This window comes from Chelonoidis abingdonii, chromosome 15, assembly GCF_003597395.2.
Source record: "Chelonoidis abingdonii isolate Lonesome George chromosome 15, CheloAbing_2.0, whole genome shotgun sequence".
In the NCBI taxonomy this organism is placed as follows: domain Eukaryota; kingdom Metazoa; phylum Chordata; order Testudines; family Testudinidae; genus Chelonoidis; species Chelonoidis abingdonii.
In genome coordinates, this window is record NC_133783.1 from 16130471 (window position 1) to 16154140 (window position 23670).

The 23670-nt window shown below is 42.4% G+C and overlaps 1 protein-coding gene across 3 annotated transcripts in view; it reads left to right on the forward strand.

Moving 5' to 3' along the window:
* The window catches only part of BICC1 (BicC family RNA binding protein 1), a 215501-nt gene extending 210551 nt beyond the window's left edge, over positions 1 to 4950 (forward strand). For 2 of the 3 annotated variants that reach the window (XM_032796717.2, XM_032796713.2), the window contains one exon: positions 1567 to 1872. In XM_032796717.2, coding sequence (XP_032652608.2) covers positions 1567 to 1697 — 131 coding nt within the window. In that variant the 3' untranslated portion in view covers positions 1698 to 1872. Of the gene's footprint in view, positions 1 to 1566; positions 1873 to 3012 lie in introns of those variants that run through there. The other variant, XM_032796705.2, reaches the window with a different exon arrangement.
* Positions 4951 to 23670: the final 18720 nt, after the last annotated feature.

The following is a 23670-nucleotide window of genomic DNA, read 5'->3' on the forward strand; positions in this document are numbered from 1 at the left end:
AAATTAGAGCTGAGCAGAGAGAGACAATTTCATTTTACAAAGGATTTCAAAGAAAATTTTCAAAATTCTCTGCAAAAGGGAATAGAGCTTGGGGACATTGACTCCAAGACAGTCCGTCTGGCACACTGTCCTGAACCTGGAGATCCTGGGAACTCTGCTTACCAAGCAGCAGTAAGATTGAGAACCAAGACTTCCATGCTCTCATTTCCCTGCTGAGAAGCCAGGAAAGTGAGCTGGTAGGTAAACAGCCAGGTATGCAATGGAAACATGCCTGACAGGCCTGTCCTAATGTCTGTAGGAACTTGAGTTGAACAATCTGTGCAAAACATTTCCATTTCAACAAATGGACAAATTCTGGTGAAAAAATGGTTTGTTGGATTTTTTTCCAACCAGCTGTAATTTAAAATGTTTTATATCTTACTACAATAAAGGAAAATCAAAGTACCACACTTGAAGATACACAACAGGATAGCAATGAAGCTTGAACTTGTTCAATGGACTGGAATGGCATAAGATTTCATTTCATATTTTGCATAGAATTATGTTTGAGATTTCTGTTTTCCTTGGTGGTGAATCTTTTTACATTCAAGATTGTAAGCTTTCTTCTGATATTTTGTGGATCATGACAGGGTTTTTTTTAATTTGCTGATGTCATTCATGAATGCATTTCAAATTATGCCTGCAAGAAGGTAAATGAATAATGTATTCAGATGAACAGTAGAACTCATCAAAAGTCTTTCTGAATCACTGGCAGCAAAGATTATACCTGTAATGGAGAAAATTATTCACTATGACAAGGGACTGGAAAAAATGCTTTGTATGAGTGATGACTCTACTGAGAAGTTTATACATAGATCTGAATAATGGCCCCTACACCTATATTATAGTGGAGGTGGCAGGTCCTTTATTATAAAAACATTACTAATGTGTTAAAAAATAACCAATGTGCTTTGGGGAAATAATTTTTTCCAACTTCAGTTATTTATAGTCAGTATACATCATGCTCTGTCACATCGGATTATATAATATTGTGCACAATGCTGCTCAGTATGTGATGTGCATATAATGAATTCCTTTTTGTGAAAAATTTGCTGGGTTTGAACAGGATTTTTTAAGCATTCCAGCTGGGATCATTTCATCATTTTTAGGATGGTTTGCAAATGATTCTGGGAAAATATTATCTCTTGAGGCATTATGTTTAATCTTGGAAACTCCTCAAATAAGAGGATTAATTTCAAACTTCACCTGCCTGGAAATAAATATGGCCCTCCACTGCATCAAAGCACTAGCGTGGCACCATCATTAAATTTAGAATTGCAGCAAATTATGACAATTACCCTGTGTTTAGCCTGAACAATCATTCTTGATAGCATTTCAGGGCATTCTTAGTGTCCTGACCAAATACCAACTGAGGTAATGTCTGCTTCTCTAAACTCTCTTTGCAATTTTCAGTTGGAGCTATGGTTCCCCACTTCTAATGTTACAATGAAATTGCTTTATTTAGAGTAGTTTTGCTCCTGAATCAGCTCCCAATATTATAATCCAAATGTGCTGTTTTCCATGTAGAACTGAATAAAAACCGAAGAAAGCTATTTGATCCATCAAATGTACGTGCCTCATTCCTGGAAGGTGGAGCTAGTGGAAGACTGCCGCGTCAGTATCACTCGGACATTGCTAGTGTTAGTGGTCGCTGGTAGCACTAAATTGTGGCTCACAAAGTGAATTATAAAGATGGACTTGCCAATCCTGTGGACAGCTTTCACTGCACACCACCCTCTGCACTTTGGGAGTTTGGGTATCAAGGACCAAAGCATTTTGTCTGCACAAGTACTTGTGCCAAAAAAAAAAAAAAAAAAAAAAAAAAAAGAGAGAGAGTGAGAGAGAAGACACTTGTCTGTCATTGTTCAGAACACCAAATGTGGATTATGTTTTACTCTTGTAGATTGGACAGCATTTGCAATAATAATATAGGGTTCTTTGTTTAGTATTTTATTATCTATAACTATAATGTATGCACTGAATTTTTACTTTGTTGAATGAAGGAAGAATGAAGAGCTGGGATGCCAGAGAGCATAACTTTTGGTTTTATCAAGATGGAATTTTCTGGTACTGCTTAAAGTAATTATTGAGGTCTTTCTGCACTTTACATGTTCTGTTTTCTTATCCTGTGGGAATTATTTTTCTCTTTCATTTCCATATAAAATATTGTATTGGCACTAATCAAATTTTGTCAGGTGATCCTGCAATAGTCAGATCTCCTCACTATAATGGTACTAGGAATCAGTCTTTATGTAGATTTTTTTTTTTTTAATAAATATCTGAGGAAATGTTCCAAAATCAAACCACTTGCAAGTGGACCAGTCCTATTATCTCTTTATGAAGCAGCCTAGATCTGCTTACAGTGAAACTAGTTCACTGTAACAGATGCAATGAAAGACCAAATGGACCTTGCAATATTAACCCTTTGCAGACGTCATATTTAACTGCTGCCTGTAATACTAAAACTGATTTTAATGGTTCTTTCAAATCAAAGGGCTACTTTTAGTATACTGCCATTAAAGGACATTTATATAAATAAAACTTTTTTCTTTTTAGATTCTATACATCTACAATATTCATCAGTTTAAACTGAGAGTTACTAAATATTTATGATAGAAAATGAAAGGCATTCATCAAACTAGAGCTTTGGGCCACCAGTTTGATTAAACAGACAACTAATCTAATTTGACAAGACAGCACTGTTGCCATTTATTATGTGAAGCATATTACTTACATGACTATGCATGCAGCAATTAAGCAACATACATGAAATAGCTGTAATAGCATCTCTTTTGTTTAATTTAGATTTGTGATTGTCAGCTATGGAAGTGTTTAAAACTCCAAGATGAACTATTTTTGAAAGAAATTGTATTCAACAAAGAGTCCATGTTATAAATGGCTAGAGCTAACTATTGCATTCTCATACTGTGAAAGTCCAAAAAGTCTGGCAATACTATTTCTGTGTCTTTTCAGATGTCTTGTTATGGATTGATGAAGGGTTCTCATATAATGAAGGAAATCATAAAGTGCCTCTTTTTCTGCAATGAAATATGAAGTTTCCAAACATTAATTTGTTGAAAAGCATTCCCCTAGGAAATATTGTTATTTACTTGTACTGTAATGTATTATTTATGTTCAGTGTACAAGCCTTTTAAGATGGATATAAACCACTGTCAAGTGCTCTTAACAGAAGGCATTAGAATAACCATTTACAGTAGTTGGTTTTTATGCAAAAATGCGGTGAGACATAGTTTTGACACTTTCTGTGTATACATCTTCTAAGGTGAGAAAAAAATCAGTTTGAGATTTGCACACGAAGGGAATTTTTAAGAGGTAATTGCTTTGAGGACTTAGATGATGAAGCAGTAATAAAATGACCTGTTGCAATTAGCAAAAATTAACTGCTCAGTATGGGGTTCAGCCATATCCACTTAATGGTGTATAGTGGAATAACTTTCACTGCAAATAAGATAACAGCTAACTCTTTCAGTGTTTAATGTTGCAGGACAATGCAGTTTGCAAGCACAGAGTTGTAAGCGACAAAGTTGTGCCCAAAGTCTATGAACATATCGGATACTTGTGTATAATTCAGGCACGCTCAACTTTATCAAACAACTATGGGAGCTTAAAACGCTGATCCTGGAAATAATTACTCTTCTGCCTATTTTTATACTTGTGAGTAGTTCCATTAACATGAGACTACTTACTTGTTCAAAGTTGAGCACTTGTGGGCTTGCAAGACCTAGGTTTGAAAATCAAGTCTTATATGAACTTGTGTGTTTAGTTTTACATAATATTTTAAAATCAGGTTAAATCTTTAGCAAATCCAGTTAGACATTTACCTACTTAGTTTGTGTAATTTTTTAAGTTTCAACATTTTACTTCAGCAAAAACTCCACGTCACTTTCTTTCATTTTTTTCATAAATACATAACCTGCAGTTTGACAGTATTATATCTGAAAGCTGAAATGCTTACAATATTAAGTTGATGTGGTCTTTTGCTGAGCAATGCTTATATCATCTATTACCAAAGTGAAGAATTTCCCAGTAATAACATTATTTTCAGTAGGGCTGCGCACACACAAAAAACCACACACTGGAAAACATTTTTCTCACTTCTTTTAATTCCATAAAGGGAATATGACAATGCAATATACAGTGTTGTCAGTATTGTATTATGCACAAAATATTTGACTTGCTAGATTAAAATGTTAGTTTTAAATCTGTGCCTTAATAGTGACCAGTTATCTGTAAATATAGAGCAGATACAGATTGTATTTTTTGTGGGTTGTCCTTTTAGTGATTTTTTTTAAATGAAAGATGGAATTAAAAATATTAAAAATGGGAATTTTTTCAAAACTAATCAATTATTACATGGAAAAAAATAAATGTATGTAACCCCCTGATATTCTGTTTGGTAAGCTAAATGGTTTTTATTTAGACCCGGGTCCAGGTGTGGTTGTATGTTAATGAAACACCAAAACTATTCTCCCCATATTGAAACATGTTTCTTTTCTATATTTTCCCACCATGTTAGCCATTACTGATTGTTCCAGAATTTGTTTTTGTATCATAAAGTGTTTGTCTCTGACTTTTAATTCTGAATTCTTTTGAAGACAGTAGTGATTAAACAGATGGTAGCATGAACTGATTTGGGTTATCTCAAGTCCAGTTCTTAATCAGTTGTAATGGCTTACCCTTAGCTTACGAGAGCTAGGTTTTAGTTTAGTTTACTTATTTCAGGCACCAACAATTTTAGATCTAGTCACCAGGACTGTTCATTTGTTTCTGCATTATGGCCCTTGTTGTATCCCTGACAATGGAGAAGAGACAGGACTCGGGTAGTAAGCAGTAGGTATTCTTTATTTGGGATGCTAGACACAACCATTGTAGCTTTCTCTAGCTTGCAGACTGAGGAATATAGTGTTGTTCTGCTGTGTGTTAGTACACAGGGTGCATCTAAACCCTGGCTCAGATTTCACAAGTATGGAACAGATTACTGACTATGCTGCAGTCCTGACTAGGGTTGCTCTTGTCTTTTGAATTTTTTAATTATATTAAGAGACGTTAGCCATGAGGCACATACTAACAGCGTTATTATAATATGTAATATTATTTTCAATATGTTTTAATAACCTACGTCTCAATCCCAACGACACCCTCTACAGAATGCACAGGCCCCCAGTGCCCAGACATGATACAGCCCTACTGTGGGTTGCTAATAGTACAGAATCTTCTGCACACCCTACGCATCAGAGTTAATTTAACTTTCTCTTCCTCATCTAATTTCTTGGAATCCTTGACCCCTGGATATGGTTCTACTACAATAAAGTCAACACCTTTCAGATATTATATTAATAACCCTTAGTGGTACTTTCTAAAATAGGTGTAAGAGGTCACATATATTTGTGTGTAGAGAGAAATTGTGTGTATATGTGCATATATATGGTTAATGTTCTCAATGAGTAAAACTTTTGAAAAGGTGCCTATATAATAGAACTTGAGATTCCCTTGGGAAGGTGCTTCCAGTGCTCTCTGCTCAAGAAATAACCTAGGACATGGGTCATAATATATTAAATATGTAAAAGCTTCCTTCTCTGATGAACATTTTTATCATCAGTTTCTACAATGTAAATACAAAACAGTTATCATGAAAAATCTGTATGAATTCCTTATTGGATCTATTTCAAAACTAGCTCATGCACAAGATGCTGTGAACATCTATAAATACATTCCTTCAGCTTTCTGACTTTCTCCATCATGAAGCTGGGGGAATTTGGACAAAAGTTGGACAGCCCTTGGAAAATTTTCAAAAGGGTTTCTCTTGGAATGCTTTGAACTCCAAAAATGTGGAATGAATTTATTCCATACTATTCAGATAGTTAAATCCATGCCCCAGAGTCAATGGTATAAATTCAGTGACGAACATTTTTGTCTTTATCAAAAACAAAAGCGGTGGTTAAAGCCGTTTAACTGCAAAACTCAGTTCAGACTTAACCATGCTGCTGCTATTGGGATCTCCTCCACACAGGTAAAGCTCATTTGGTTTTTTAATGTTGTTTTAATCTGTCTCTTTAGAGAGAACCAGCCTTCTGTTGAACAAACTATTGCATTAGAAATAGCAGTCAGTACGATGTATTTTAAAGAAAAAAAACCTTACCTTTGCAGAAAATTATGCAAGTCATGTCTTGTCAATGAGGTGGCAAAATTTGCAGATAATACAAAACTACTCAAGATAGTTAAGTCCAAAGTAAATTGTGAAAAGTTACAAAGGGATCTCAGAAAACTGAGAACAAAATGGCAGATGAAATTTTATGTTGATAAATGCAAAGTAATGCACATTGGAAAACATCCCAACTCTACATATGAAATGATGGGATCTAAATTAGTTGTTACAACTCAAGAAAGAGATCTTGGAGTCATTGTGGATAATTCTCTGAAAACATCCACTCAGTTTGCTGTGGCAGTCAAAAAAGCTAACAATGTTGGGAATCATTAAGAAAGGGATAGATAATAAGACAGAAAATATCATAATGCCTCTATATAAATCCGTGGTGCTCCCACATTTTGAATACTGCATGCAGATCTAATCACCCCAAGCTCAAAAAAGATATATTGCAATTAGAAAAGGAACAGAAAAGGGCAACAAAAATAATTAGCTTCATGTGAGGAGAAATTAATAAGACTGGGACTTTTAATCATGGAAAAGAGATGACTACGGTGGGATATGATAGAGGTCTATAAAACCATGACTGGTGCAGACCAAGTGAATAAGGAAGTGTTATTTACTCCTTCACATAACACAAGAACTAGGGGTCACCCAATGAAATTAATAGGCAGCAGATTTAAAACAAACAAAAGGAAGTATTTCTTCACCCAATGCACAGTCAACCTGTGGAACTCTTTGCCAGAGGATGTTGTGAAGGCCATGACTATAACAGGATTCAAAAAGAACTAGATAAATTCATGGAGGATGGGTCCATCAGTGGGTATTAGCCAGGATGGGCAAGGATGCAAAACTATGCTCTGAAGTGTCCCTAGCCTCTCCCAGAGTGGGCAACGGGATGGATCACTTGATGTTCATTCTCTTTGAAGCACCTGGCATTGCCTACTGTTCAGAGACAGGACTCTGGGCTTAGATGGACCATTGATCTGACCAAGTTTGCCATTCTTATATTTTCTTAGGTATGCACCTATTGGCATAGTGTTATTGTATTTTTAAGGTACAACATTTTCACCCATCATTCGTGGATTTAAAATTACGTGTAAGTGGTCACCATAATCCTGCATTGATGCATAATAAATGTGTTTATATATGGGGAAGTGAATTATCTAGCGGCTTGTCTTCATGGGGACATTCTGGAAAATTAATCCAAATTACCTAAATGTGTAAATTTAAAGTGAATTCAAAATTAGCCAATTAAGGTTAAATCAAATTAAGGCCACTTCACTTCTGAATGAGTGTGTACCACATGGGTTTACTGCAGTTAAACTTATTCACTTTAAAATCACACGTTTTAGATAATTTGGATTAATTTTCTTGAGTGTCCCTGTATAGGCAAAACTTTAATTTCTTTAGATGTACTTTAGACAGATCTTTCACATGTGCATTTTGGACAAAATCTTTTCCCCTCTGAAGTTTTTGGGAGTTTTGCCATAGTCTTCAGTAGGACTAGGATTTGTCCCATAATGTACTTTTCATCTGTTACATTTTCTTGCCAAGCTTGTAGCCACTAAATTCTGAACAGCTGTATGGGTTCTTAGTGTACCAAGTTCTATGTGCACAAAGACCTCAAACTCTATACATTTCATTTATTTATGCTTTTCCACAATTGGAAAATATAAATGTAAGGTTTTGTGCCTAACTTTTATTTTATGTATAGTGCCTCTGATAATTGTAGCATGTGTAGTTGGGTTTTTTTACAAACAGAAAATTTTCTTTCCAGTCAAGATGGCGGACTAGAGAGTGTTATGGCAGGAAAATTTTGTACAACAAATTAATTTTGCAAAGCCCTGGATAAATTCCCACTATTGGTTTTGCCACTGCAAAGTTAATCCATGCCATTTCCATTTCATATTCTCTTTTATGAGGGGTTTATAATGTAGCTATTTGAATTTGCTTAGGGCTGAAACTGTTTTTATTCTTTATTGTAGCACTTTGTTAATAATGAAATCATGCTCCTGTACCAATACAAAGAGAATAAATAATTTCATAGTAGCAGCACAACCCACAATCAGCCTGTCACTTGGATCCAAAGGGAATGAGAGAAACTTGACAGCTATAACAAGGATACACAGAAAGACAGATTTGCTAGTGTGGATCAAATATAAGAACACTATTAAACTGCTATATCTAAGCTACTAGAGAAAGTAAGAATATCCAAATAATCAGAGAAGTGAAGCTAAGTAAAATACTTGCAGATAGTGTCCAGTGCAGAAAGGGATTTTTAAAGCAGGTGTTTTCCGAGGTAACCATGAGCATGGGACCCAGGTTACTGGCATTGACTCTGCTGGTTTGCCGAGCAGGGCAAGTCCTAAGTCTAGCCCAGGCTGAAGCACCCCTTGTCTGTATCCTCTTTCATTCTCACAGTGGGGGAGTGGTTGCATTCAGTTGGATCCTGTAGGCCAGATTTCTGGCTTTAGGCTAAGGGCAGCCAACCTCCTTTCCCATTGCTAGTTTGACTTGAAGCTGGTTTTCCCTGCAGTAGACTCATCATGCCTGCCAGTTCTGGCGAGGGAGTTGCTGCCATCCCTTGTTATAAAGTGGCAGCCTGCGGCTTATATCCATCCTCTTACCAGTGTTTCATTCTCCTGTATAATGAAGGGGGGGTCAGTTATAGCATAGGACTCTGTAAGTCAGTTTATCCAGTTACCTTCCAGCTGTAAATTAAAATAAAAAATCTTCTCTAATCAGGGCATACACATGAGCAGTCTGGTGTAGAAAAAGTTTGAGAGCTTGGTTGTGAGAATCAGATGAATAACAAACTGTTTTTAAACCTCAACTAAGCAGTCGCTATATACTGAGATCCTTCATCACTAGTATCTGAACATCTCCCAGGCATTAATGGATTTTATCCTCACAACAATCCTCTGAGATAGGGAAATATGATCCCCATTTTATAGATTGGGATCTGAAGCACAGTATAGATTATGACTTGCCTGAGGTCACCATAGGAAATTCATGTCTCAGCCAGTTCCAGGCCAGTGTTCTAATAATTAGTCCTTCCTGTCATCTCTCCATAATATACACTAAGACTGGGTATCGCTGTTAGCTCCTGGGTTGGGTCCTGAGTGCCTCTGTTCTGTCCGCTTGGAAGAGCAGCTGGGAAACTCCAGCTACCAATTCCCAGATTTAATGTTTATGGGCTAAAACAGCAGAGGATCAATGGAGAATCCTCATCTCGGGAATGGGCTTCCTCAATTACTTGGGAAGAACTGCTTTTTTCTCTCTCTCACTCTTTGTGATTTGGACGTGTTGCGGGATCTATTTATTTGCTGAAGCTTTTTCTGAATATGTGATGTGAGTTAGGGGTTTGGGATTTGTTTTCATATGGGGTGTTCTGCTTTTAAGTTGACTTTTTGTTCTTGTTTTTAATGTAAATGATCCCAGAGGATGTCAATGAAAGCATATATTAAAAATCTAAATAAAAAAGTAGGACATTCATTTGTCATATTTGTTTCTACTGTGATATGCCAATCATAAGAGGATTCAACTGTTCTTAATTAGAAGAGATTTTTCTTCTCCCTTTGAAGAGAGGAAAAATATTGAAAGGCAAGTCTATAGTTAGAAAGTAAGCTTCACTTGCTGTTCTTATTTCATGATAGTTCATTGTATTTTTGGCTAGATGGTAAATGTTTACAATTGCAGCAAATGTACAATAATGGGGAAGAAATTAATCGTAGCTTTCAGGCAAACAGAGCTTTATAAAAAGATGAGCACAAGGGAAATGTAATATTCTATTAATTAAGCAGCTTCCCCCTCCTGCCCCTTTTTCATCCAGGTCCCTCCAGCAATTCTCTTGCCGGGACCTTACCGACCACCCCCCCTCCCCCAGGAGGGGTTAAGGTGGACTATAGTAATGGGGGGTTGGCTCCCTGCTGTACCAATCAGAGGAGTCCCCAACTCCCCCTGGCTTGCTCAGTTACCAAGCACCTCTCCTTAATTCTTTTTCTGAGCCATTTATCCATTCTTTTGTGCCTTAATTTATGGAATATCTGACTGAACATCCACCACAAGGAGATGCCAGCCATTAGCTTGGCTGCCTCCTCCCCACACCCAACCGGGTTTCCAGACATCTCCCAATGCCTTCTTTTACATCAGCCAAAAATATGGCAGCATCTGAGTCTGACGTATGTACCCTATAAGTACCCTGTCCTCCCAAAATAACTCCGGTGCCCCATAGAATATGCCAGGATGTGAAATGACTGTCCCCCCCAAAGCCAACTAGAATTTGGCCACTTCTATATTCACATACTTCCTAGTTTTGCCCACTCTGGTGGGGTTCATGGCTCCCCACCAGACGCTGCGCTGAAGCATATCTGACCAGACAATGTTAACGCCTGGAAAAATTGCCAGGATCTACGTCAGGTCCCTCCTAGTTCAAAGCTTTAACTCCACCCCTTTAAGTGTCCCCAGATTGTTTTTTCCCCAAGGTGTATCACCAATATATCTGCTGACGCGCCCGCACAATATGCAACAGCAGTAGGAGTTGATCCCATAACATGCCCCTCCGTGCCAACTGAGTAATACTTCGCCGCTGAATTCCAGCTGGGAGCCCTTGGGCAACCTGGATGCGTGCCTATGCACCCGAAACACAATACTGTGCCCACAGATACACATCCTCGTGTGTATAGCCAGCTGTCCCATATCTGAATTGAGAACACAACCAATTAATGTTAATTTTCCCACCTGAGGTCTTACATTCAGTATGCATTAGACTGCCAGTGCCCGATTGCCTTAATCACCTCTGCTTCCATACCTATCTGTGCTGCTGCCGTAGCTGTCCCTATTCTGAATGAGTGGGAACCAAATTCATGGGCTGGCAGCCTCAACCTCGTTAGCCCCTGTCTCAACATGGTAATCAATTGATAAGCTGTGAGGGGACTCCCATCTCTGTGTTCAAAAAGAGGCCTTCTCCCTTCCACCATAATGCCATGTAGGCCCTCAGCGCCCGAACGGGGCAGACGCCAGGCTTGCCACCCTCCCATAGGGTAACGAATGCACCCCGACCGACTTGATCAGTCTTTGAGCTTCGCAAGTGTAATATCACAGCATGCTTGTGCCAGCTTATATAAGGAAATTCTAAAGCCTTTCCCAGAGAATCCCTGATGGACCCAGGCACTCATCCTGAAAGCACCAAAAAATGCTGACATGAATGCTGCCCTGAATAGGGACACCTCCTGTGCACTATTCACTGAGGATGTAAAGGAGGTTCCTGAGCATGGAAACCCTGATGGGATGACGGGAATCCTCTCTGCGTCCACCACTACGTGACCTTCCCACCAAAAATCTTTGAACTAAGAAACCCCCACAAGGATCTGGATAGCCATTTAGCCTACTGACAAATGTAATGGCCGAAACGCAATTTGAAATTGTGGAGGAGCCAGCTGATGGGTTGCCGATGACAGCATGTACCGCTGTACCTGTTCCTCTGTAATGGGCCACATTGCTGACTGGCCTTCCTGCTCCATGAACAGCATTTGTCTGAGTTTGTAGATGGTGATCCCTGCCCTGTGTGTCTGCCATTGCTCCTGAAATCACCTGAGCAGGATCTCCTAGATCTGCATGACCTGTTCTGCTTTGTACAGGCTGTAGTTCTGTGCAGGGGCGGCTCTAGACATTTCGCCGCCCCAAGCAGGGCGGCATGCCGCCGGAGGCGCTCTGCTGGTCGCTGGTCCCGTGGCTCCGGTGGACCTCCCGCAGTCATGCCTGTGGAGGGTCCACTGGTCCCGCGGCTCCACTGGACCCTCTGCAGGCACGCCTGTGGGAGGTCCACCGGAGCCGCCTGCCGCCCTCCCGGCAACTGGCAGAGCGCCCCCCGCAGCATGCCGCCCCAAGCATGCACTAGGCGTGCTGGGGTCTGGAGCCGCCCCTGGTTCTGTGGAGAAAACCTCATACGTAATATATTTAATTAATTGTATCACTCCATGCTGACTGGCCTCCCATCAGATGCTATTAGCTCATTTGGGTGCATGAGAGCTGCACCTGGAGCCCCCACTTCCCCAAGCCCGATAGGCCGTCTGTGACAATCCAATGCACTCGGGTGAGCAAATGCTGCACCCGGTGTCCCCACTTCCCCAAGCCTGATAGGCTGACTTTGATACTCTGCTGCACTACCCCAGGCTCCCCCAGCCACTTGCCCCTGCTGTAAGGACTTGGCCCCTGGCTTGCCCTGGGCCAACCAACTGCACTAGGTCTGCCTTGTGTGTGATGTGATTGCTTGCTGGGTTCCTGTTGTAACAAAACTAACTGGGGGAGGAGCATGCAAATTCCCTCCATTCCGTTGTGTTCTGACTACAGCAGGGAAAAACACCATGATTCCCTAAACATTCATGTACACTGCACCTGCTATGGGAGAGGCCTGCTCCAAGGATTCCTTCTCCTTGTACCTATACCCCCTCTAATTAACTCTCCCTCTCTTTGTGAATCTGTTCTGCTGTTGTCCCACTCCACTGGTGCCAGAGGAAAAGTAGAATTAAGCCTTCCCTTTTGTGCACCCCTTTCTTTCCTCTTTTTGTGTCCCCCATGGAGCCATGCTGAGACTGCTTACCAGCTTCTGCCCCTTCTGCCTCCTTTCCTGAAACAGGGAATGGCATGTAGCCCCCTATTCACTTCCTGTCCTCCAGTCCAGCCCAACCAATGCTTTCCCAGAGAGTGGGAGGTTTCTTCCCTCCCCCCACCACTGTATGGGCGATATGCGAAATTGTGTTGGTTCCAGTGCCCTCTTTGTCCCTCCTGTCTGGCTCCATGCCTCACATGGGGTTTCTGCTGCCCCTTGCCATGATGTCCCAACTCCACCCTGTTTCTGTGGCCTGAATAGGGGAAGGGGCTGCTCCTCTCTTGCTGTTCCTTTTCACGTCCAGACTGATTCCACGTGGGGAGTTCTGTGGAGCAGGGAACCAGTGCCTGCTCCACCCTGCTGCCATGTCCCAAACTGCTGCCTGCTTTTATGCCCTGCAACAGGGGAAGGTGGTGTTCCTCCCCTATCCCCCCGCTGATCGTGCAGACTGCTTCCACATGGGGCTTCTATGGAGCAAGGAACTTGTGCCCACTCCCCCCTGCCAGCGTGTGCAATTCCTTCCTGGTTTTTTGTCCTGAAATGGGGAAGGGGTTCCCCCCGCCAGCTATGCTCGCTCACCATTTGACTGCACGTGGTCCTGCAGCAAGCCATGCCCTGGAATCTCTGCTGCCCAGCCTGTTCCAAGTGAATGAGGGGAGGGGCCAGGCCCAGGCTGACCTTTTTAAACCCCTCATCCTCCACACTGACTGCTTTTCCAGCAGTTTTACGGCTCCCCTCCTTCCCAAAGCCGGAAAGCATTGCCCTCTTCTCCCAGCCAGCCAGACAACCCCCCACCCCCGCTTAAAGTGCAGGGTGGGGAATATGTCTGTACCTAGGATTTGAGTCATTATGGGCTATAGCCATTAAAAAACAAAAAGAAATATCCCAAAATCTTCAATACTAAATAGAGTCAAAGTAGAGAAGAGTTACCCTCAACAGCAAATTTTGAACTGAACACTGTTGCTTGTGACAATGTAGTCGAATATTATATGTTAGTTAAAAATCATTCCTATGTCAACAGTTTTCCTCCTCTACTCAAGTCTGTAAGAATGGGACTATTCACTCTGCAGCGACGTACATAACAATCCCAGATGTTGTTTAAGCAAAAGATCAAGAAAGATAAATAGCTTGTGATGGAAATTACCCACTTTCTGCCAAGAACTGTTGAAACTTCATGGAAACTAAAAGACCGAAAAGGCAAAACATAATAAAGAAGCAGTTATATAAAAGCTGAAAACTTGCTGTTTGTAACAATACGTAATGAATGTTGAGGAAAACACTGTTACTATTAATGTAATAATCCAAGAAACACATGAATTAATATGGATTATTATTAAACATTTATGCTATTACAAAAGGCATAAAATTAGTGGCCTGTGAAAGAAGGAAAGTTTGGAGAGGGTTGAAACTTGACTGTTTGGTGGGCTAGGGGAAAATGCTAAAGTGGAAAATGGAAGCTGACACATGCATGGGCAGTGTAGGACCTGCAGGGAAAGGGGAGTTTACTACCTGTTACCTGAGAGCTAATTGCTGTACTTACTGTTAAATAGACATATGTTACCAACTAAATATTAAATAGGAAATTGTACAAGTGTCAAAAAATCTCTCTGGAGATATGATTGATGGGAGCAGAAATGACTAATTTTAATGATATTCTGCTGAACCTCCATATGAATACTAAAACCTACCACAAATGGCACATAAATGTAAGAAAGCAAAATAAGATGGAAACAAGCTAAGTAAAAGAGTGAGAATAGTAAATTGCGACTGCCTTGAGTACGCCTTTCTAACTCTATCTGATAATACATTTTAGGATGTGAAGAGTAAAGTCACATTTACCTCTATACAGTAATGACAAAGTAGCCCCTGACACTGTCCAGTTAGGACCTTTGTATTTCAGAATAACTTGGATGCAATATGGTACCCCTGGAAATGAAAGTTCAGTGCTATAACTGCTGATTTTTTCAGGTGCTATAAAGTAATTTCTGTTCCAACATCCAGACCATACTGACCAAACTTACAACTTAAGGTAAATGTTATGAGGTTACTGACTGTTAAACTTTGTTTGAGGGCTGGAGAAAGACAGCTTGCCACATATTCATCTTGTGTGGGCCAGTAGATATCTTCACGTACAAATCATTTCTGATGTTCCTGCAGTATCTGTTTCCAGCAGAACAGCAATAGCTGCCAACTAAGTAGAACCTCAAGATATCTGCCATGTATACAGGCTGCTCTTGTATATAGTCTCTAACAAAGGGTCACGTTCTATCTTTACTGAAACTGGATGCAGACTCTCCAATGTTGAATCAGCCCTTTTCTTCCATCATATGTACATCCTGCCTCTAATCTTTGAATGTTAAGGACACAGCTGTCATCGCAACCACACACAGCTTTATGAGCTTTCTGCTTGTACAAACACAACATTGCCTACTTTCTGTCTGAAGTGATTAATAAGGACAATGTCAGAAGCAGTTAGTAACATGGATGAGAACTTTACAGGATGCTTTTTTTTAATGTGATTAAAAATAATGACTGTAGATGAAATAATGCTTCTGGCAATACTAGTTTTCTTGGCTGCTGGTGTTGTCAGCTCATCTCTTGTGGATCTTGGCTCTCCTGTGGTTGGCTCTGACTTGCTGCTTTCTTTTGGTGAGCAGTCAAGTTTCAGAAAGACACTGGTGGGAAATTTTAGAGCCCTTTATATTTTCAAGTCAAGATTAAGAAAACAGATTAGTGTCAAGGTGGCCTGATGCATGGCTTGGAGCGCTCCAAAAGTATCAGCAAGCAAGGTACCTATGCTGATGATGGTAGCTGGTTGCCAGTGTGCCAAGTGAAAACCATGTCTGTGTAAGTACAACATAAATAATGCTCCCTCTGGTTGTAAGCACCGTTCTGGTAGGTATAGTTGTCTTTAAGTATCCAGTTATTCTTAGCTGAAAATTCTTTAATGAGAGGGCATGTTAAGAAGGTATTAGTATGTTTATTTTTTCATAACAAGAAGCATCTGTCTTTCTGCTCTAGACACCCCTTGGCCCATTTTAAAAATAAAATTATGTAGACAGTCTCCCGCAAGGAGACACCCCCCACCTTTGACCAACAATTGTTTATTCATAGTGTACATGATTCCCTAATGGCTGACCACTAGTTTTTGGACATGCACTAGGGGTTTATGCTTACTAGGAATAAAGGTGCTGAGTGTTTGCACTGAGGTGTAAAGAAAATTAGTAGCAACGTGATTGCCAATAAATAGAGTTTGCAAACTGTTACCATGTTATCAGAAATTCCCCATTTTTTCCTGTTGTTTTAATGGGAAGCAACTGTGGTGTCTTACATAGCAGTGGGTAATTGTTGTTGTTAAACAATCCCTTTTTAATGCCAACTACTGGAATGCAACGGTATCTTGCTTGCTTCCTCAATGGCTGCAGAATTTTGCCTCAGTATAAACCCTGAAGACTAATGCAGCCATCTTTGCATTTGTGCACTTCCATAGTAACCTGCCACACTCCAGAGCTGCTGAAGTGAGATAAAGGAACAATGAGAACAAGATCATTTGATAATCTAATTCATAGTATAATTTCCTGCTATGTAAGCATGCCAGAGGAAGAAAGTCTCTGGCTTGAACAGTATTGCAAATCAAATTACATTTTAGAAATCAAATTTATGATTTATTACAACAATCTGTAACCATCTAACCTGCCCCCTTATGACCTATGACTGCAGAGGTGTTAACTGGCAACATCACCTTGAATGGTCTCTTAAATATGCGTTAGCTACTTATGCTAAATAATCTGTTCCACCTTGTATTTATCTGTGATGCTCGGAATATCCAGACCTGAAGAAGAGCCTTGTGTAGCTCAAAAGCTTGTTTCTCCCACCAGCAGAAGTTGGTTAGTCCAATAAAAGATACTGTCTCACCCAGCTTGTCTCACACTATTCTAATAGTGGTCTTGCCAATGCTACATACAGAGGCAAGATCACTTCTTTACTTCTGCTTGATATTCTTCCTTTTATACATCCAAGGATCTTATGAGCACTTTTTTCCACTGCACTGAAAGCTTATATGAGGGGTTCATCTGTGATGAACCCATAAGTTGTTTTCTGAGTCAGTGCTTTCCAAGATAGTCTCCCCGACCCTGTAGTTACAGCCTGTATTCTTTGTTCCCAGATAGATGTATTATCTTGAAATAGTTTGTATTAAAAACACCTTTTGATAGATGGTGACCACTTTGCCAGACGATGCAGATCACTTTGTAACAATAACCTGTCCTCCTTATTGACTACTCTGTAAATATTTGTATCCTCTGCAAACTTTACCAGCAGTGATTTTATATTATCTAGATTGTTGATTTTATAACCATCATGATGTTTAATCATTACATTATGAATCCTTAAGCTTGAAGACATGTTCTGTTTTGGTCTGGTCTGAAAGCCCTTTTATAGGTGCATTTTTACATGACAAAGTTTGAGATTCAGTATGAAACTTTTATTCAATACCATGTAAAAATGCCTTCTCCTTTAGGAGGTTAGGCAGAAGTAGAGTGTTGAGATGATTTTTTTAAGACTGGACTAGTTGTTTTGACTGAGTATTTTGTCTATACTGGATAGTGTACTATATATAGTTGCAACCCATAACAAAAAATAATCCATGCTCATCGCTTCTCCTTGGAGATTTTTTGATTGAGTCTAAGATTTTCTGATGTTCCCAAGACTTGGCAGGAGCCAAATGAAGTCTTCCACAGCTACTGAAGGGAGGCTGTTTTCCTGTAAATGTTATAATTTTTCCCATAGCTTTGCACTACCGGAGTTGCACAGAAGAGTCAAAGAGGTGAAAAGTTTTCTCTGTTGATCTCTTTTATAGCTATTCACCAGGACCATTTTTCTGTAAATGGATTCTGCAGTGAAAGGGACGGCCCATCTGCTGGCTAGTAGAGAATGTTTAGAAACATGTTTTGATGTATGGAGACCCCCAAGCCAAAGCTAGCAGTGGCAAACAGTTGCTGTAATTGTGTGTTCTTTTGAAGCTTTTCTCCATCACTCGCAGTTTTTAAATCCAGATTAAAGTTCAAACAGGAATTAATTCAGGGAAGTTTTATGGCTTGTGTTATGCAGGAAGGCACAATAAGGGCTTGTCTACACTTGCAAGTTTTATCGCCAAAAACTGGCTTTTGGTGACAAAACAGTGATAGTGTACACACTGCAAGGTCACTTTTTTCCTGCTTGCTGGCTTCCCAGAGGAGTTTCCCAGGTGGCTTCCCAAGTGAGCATGGCTGGCTATTGCACCAAACGTGCTCCTGCTTGGACCACTGCTGAGTTGTTGGATCTGATCAGTATATGGGGAGAGGAGTCTGTTCAGTCATTGTAGGAATGACCTCGGGCCCACAGGCCTGGATACCTTATTATTGAGGCATCTTGTTCTTGTCTGCAAGCTGGGCACACCCGGTTTCTTATCACAGGAACTTGGCTTTCCTCCATCCTCCCCTGTACTTTCACACAGATGGCCCCGTTTGCATCTGGCGGTGTTTTGTAACTTCCCCCCTTTGCAGTCTCTCACAAGACTGCCGTGTCTGCAGCTGAGGCTGTTTTTGCAACTTGCTATGCTGCTGAGCTCGTGATGGAAGATTTTTGTAAGAAATCTTGATTTGTGCTGTGCAATTGCGCATGTGTAATCTTAGATAATAAAAGAGGCAGGTGAACTCAGAAAAGCAGCTTTTTGCCTCCTCGGTTATCCTGCAAATTGGTGTCGAGTCTTTCCTTCAAGTCATAGCTGCGAGTGACCCATAGGAATCGGGACACACATGGGCAAATTTCTCGAGGCTTGTGTGAAAAGGGCTATGATCGGGACACTCAGCAGTGCAGAGCAAAGATAAAGGAGCTGAAGCAGGCGTACCATAAGGAGCAGGAGGCGAACCATCACTCTGGTGGTGCACCTAAGACCTGCAGCTTCTATAAAGGGCTGAATGCTATCCTTGGTGGTGACCCCACCTCCATTGCCAATTGCCCTGTGGATACTTCGCATGCAGCTGAAAGGGAGTAACCCGGAGGCTGAAATTGTGGATGAAGAAGTTGAACTAGAAGAGGATGTGGTGCTCCCAGCTGGGTCACCCAATGGGGCAGGCAGCCAGGAACTTTTCTGCACTCCAGAAGGCTCAACGGGGAGCAGGAAGCAGATGAGATTTCGAGTAAGTTGCTGTGGCTCGTGTAGGGAATCGAAAAGTGGGAGGCAGGTAGTGTTGTCTGTGAGCTGGACATTGCCCTGTGTAGCTAATCTGCATGACCAAGCAGGGTGTCGATGGACATTGAGACCTGCAGAGAATCTTCCAGAAAGAGGCTATGGAAAGTTTCCAAGAGGTACTTGTTAATCCTCTGCTGCAGATTCCAAGCAATTGCAGCCTCGTTAATTCTCCCATTGTAAGAAACTACCATGCCATTTAGCAAGCACTGGAGCTGGGACCAAAGCGGCCCATAGCTGAGCTGCATTGAGACCGGAGTGAAAGCCGCAAGCATTCAGCAGCTGAGCCCTGTTTTTTTCTGGTCACCCTCAGCAGTGAGATGTCAGCCAGCAGGTTGGCCACCTGTGAAAAAGTGTGGGATAATTTTAGAATGAGATCCCTGCAAAGCTGCTCTGCAAGCCATGACCTTTTTGTCCGTATGCACAACCGCCTTCCCCTACTCCCAAAACTCACCATGATTGGGGTGCTCATGGAGCTGTGTGCCTGCCTAGAGTCTCAGAGAGAAAGTGATTTCTACGAGCAAAGTGCCCTTTTTACTAAAATGTTTCAATCGTTTGCTGGAATGTAAGAATCCCCCTTCTATTCAGCACAGACCTCGAAGAACACATCACGCACCCCCATGGACCAGCTGTAACAGATAAGGAAAAAACCTAGGCACAACAAAGAAGACATGTTCCATAAGGTTATACAGAGCGATGAGAGACAGAGCAGTGTAGGATCCGTCCTCTCTCTCACTGCAGATGCTGTCATGCACTACAAAAGAACAGGTGGAAAAATGGCATGAAAGGAAGCGAGACACCTTTGGAGGCAGTTCATGACGGTACATTTTGCACATCCCAGGATGCGCCGCGCTCCGTTTCCGCATTCCCACAACACCTAGCGATGGATGTTGTCACCAGGCATTGTGGGATATGATCTGTAAACAGAGGGAGCAAATGTAGACATGCTTTGGTGAGTTTGCTTTTGACGATTTTTCCTTGGCGACATTAGTTTCATCGAAAAACTTGCCAGTGTAAACAAGCCCTAAGTGACCATAGTGGTACTTTCTGGCCTTATAATCTATTAATATACTTTTTAATAAGGAACTCTTCTAGCACATTTCTTTCTTCTGTGTAATTACATTGAATATTATACAGTATAATGATCCCAAAAAAAGCAGGATAGCACAAAGATTAAAATGAAGAGTTGGTGAAAAAACAAGTAGAAGAGGGTCGATGTCTGAGTACTGCAAGAGCTACCATGCTATCTCTTATACAGAGCCAGAGCAAACATCTCAAGACTGTGCTTTCACCATTAGTGGTAGGTGTAATGACTAATCAGTCGGTGTCAGAGTCAGCATATACTATATGTCTCAGAATCTCTTGTCCAAATGAAAAAGGGAGAGGATTGAGTCTCTCTCTATCTCTCTGCGTATGTCTGTACAGCAGCTGGGTGGCTGCTTCCCAGCACAGGTAGACACGCAGGCTAGCTCTGATTAAGTTAGCCCACTAAACATAGCGGTGTGGTCACGATGAAATCGGTGGTGGCTTGGGCTTGCCACCAGATTACAAACCCACCTGATCTCCTGGGTATGTACTCAAGCTGCTACACTGAGCTGCCACTTGTGCTGCCAAGGCCACGCTGCTGTTTTTAGAGTGCCAGCGAGCAGAGCTAGAATATGTCTGACTACCTGTGCTGGGCTCCAAAAAGGTAGAAGTACCTTTTTGGAGCCCAAAGCAAGCTTTATGAAATATCCCCAGGTCAGTGACTTCAGGAGGTAGAGAACATTTCATGACGGCTACATCAACTTTGTGTCACTTATAAAGACTGGGGTGAAATCCCAATCCCAATGAAATCAAAGGGGAAACTCTGAGACTGCAGTGGCCAGAATTTCACCCCTGGTATTTAATAAAGAAGCACTCCTAAATGTTTTAATGAGCAAAATCTACATGTGGCATGTGTATGTGTATAAAAACCTCCATCTGAAGATCTCGACACGCTTTACCAACATTAATTTAGCCTCACAGTTACACGTCAGGTAGACAGATGAGGAATTTCAGAGGCCATGGGATTTAGTAATTTGTTCAAAGATCTGCACTCAGGTATTTTCAGGAGATGGATGACGTGTCCCACTCTATTAGGGGTAGGTCCACTGCTGGTTCGAATTGTAATGGAGTTGTCAGTGGCGAATCCAGCACTGGGCACCTTGTCTTCAGTGTGCAGTGATCCCCCAGCACCTTCCGGTGGCTGGCATGGCTTCCCATCTAAGAAGCAGAGAAAGGCCCTGTCTTCTCAAAGGCATCGAGACAAACCAGGAGGTGAGGCTAGATCTGTGTCGGACAGCCCCAGTTCCCCCTCGGGCTCTAGAGCTCCAACTCAGATCGAGCAGAGCAGCCCCGTTGCATTGACTCAGGCCTTTCTGGATGTCCGGATGCCTTCAACGCTGGAGGCCCTGCAGGTGGCTGGAGACATTCTGACTCTGCACGTACCCAGGGCACCACTGGCACCCGGATCCCGCTCTAGGGGCAAGCCTCCGCTGAGCTCTCGACAGTCAACGCCAACCTGACGTAGATCATGGTCAGGGGACCGCTCTCGGATCCGCTCACCGCTCAGCGTCCGGTCAGGACAATCTCCGGCCTCTGCTTTCATCACCCACCAGATTGTCTGGTCAGGTGCCGTAGGAGCGGAGTTCCAGATACTGCTCCACGCTGAGCAAAGAGTATCGGTGGGACAGGCACAGGCACCATAGCCGCTCCCAACACAAGCGCTGTCGTCATTCATGCTCCAGCTCTCTCGTTTCGAGGCACTGTGCCCATGACTCCTGCTGGGGATCGCCAGCTCCACGTCATTGAGGCCCCAGGCATCACAGTGTCTCGAGCAGTAGTAGTTTGTTCTTCCTCGTTAGAGTCCCGGTACCATGGTAGACATCGTTCTCGGTACCATCAATTATACCACTCCCAGGGTACTGATAGGTTGTTGGTAACCCTAACCTCGACCCACACGCAGGCCCTGAGATTCAGCCCAAACAACCCAACCAGCTAGTGCCACCGGTGCCGCAGCATAGCCAGTGGCAAGGGCCCCCATGGTAGGGCCAGTGGTGCCAGTGGACCCCCTGATCCCCATACATGCCCAGCAAGGACCTCGTTCGATATCAGGGGCATCAGAGCTCTCTCCGCCGCACTATCCAGACCTCCAAGAGATAGATCAACGAGTCATGGATCCTTGGCACTGCACGAGGAGTCTGATCAAGGGGTGGATCCCCCGGCGCTGGCTCATGTGCAGAGCCCCGTACCAGCCCCCTCCCTCGCACTGGATGACAAGTTTGCAACCCCACACTCCTCCGCACCACAGGAGGACTTCAGGGCACACCAGGAGCTATTGAAGCGAGTAGTGTTGAGTCTCCAACTCCAAGCTGAGGAGATGGAAGAACCCTCAGACTCACTTTTTAACGTACTCTCATCTTTAGTACCGGGCAGAGTGGCCCTCCTGCTGCACGAAGTGGTGGCTAACATTTCCAATGCCCTTTGGCAAACACCGGCCTCCCTTGCACCAATATCGAAATAGGCAGAGCACAAATTTTTCATGCCCAAGAAAGGTCACAAGTATCTCTACAGCCACCCGACCCCCAACTCCCTAGTGGTGGAGTCCATGAATCATAGAGAAAAACAGGGTCAACCAGGACCCACACCCAAAAATAAAGACTCTAAAAGACTGGACTCGTATGGCAGAAAGCTTTATTCATCAGCCAGCTTCCCGCTCCGAGTGGCCGAGCGCCAGGCCCTCCTCAATCATTAGGAATTTAACTTGTGGGGGTCACTGACAAAATTTGAGTCTTCCCTTCTGGAGTGCAAAAGGAAGGATTTTAAGGCACTGATGGAGGAGGGCATGGCCTCTGCAAAGGCTGCTCTGCAGGTGGCGGATGCAGCTGACACGGCTGCTCAGTTCATGGCCTCGGCGGTGTCCACACGCAGGGCATTGTGGCTACTGCTGTCTAGACTCTCCACGGAGGCACAGTCTGTAATGCAGGATCTTCCCTTTGATGGCAAGGACCCGTTCATGGAACAAACAGATGTGAAACTGCACGGCATGAAGGACTCACGTACTACCCTACAAACCCTCGGGCTCTATGTCCCGCCTAAGGAAAAGCCTAAGCCACAGGCCCCCATCCCAATACCCCAACCAAGATACGAGCCCGCCTACAAGAGGTCCAAGACCCAGAAGAAGTGACCTCAGAGACAGTCTCACTCTGCCCCTCAGCTTGTGCCTTCGAGGGTCAAGCAGCCAGACAAGAGGCGTTTTTTACCTGAGAGGACCCTCCTACCAATAAAGTTTGCTTTCAGCAACCGCTTGTGTGCGTTCCTTGCAGAATGGTCCCTAATAACATTTGACCGCTGGGTCTTCAACACCATTTCCCAGGGTTACATGCTACAATTTGTCTCGCCTCCTGTCATAAGTAGATAGGTAAGGGTTAATTTTCTTTTACCTGTAAAGGGTGAACAAAGGGAACCAAACACCTGACCAGAGGACCAATCAGAGAACTGGTTTTTTTTAAAAGTCAGGGGTGGGAATTGTGTACTCTGGGTCTTTTGTTTCTCCCGGCTATGGAGGAAACAGCTGTCCTGCTAACTCCTATTTCTTTCTAA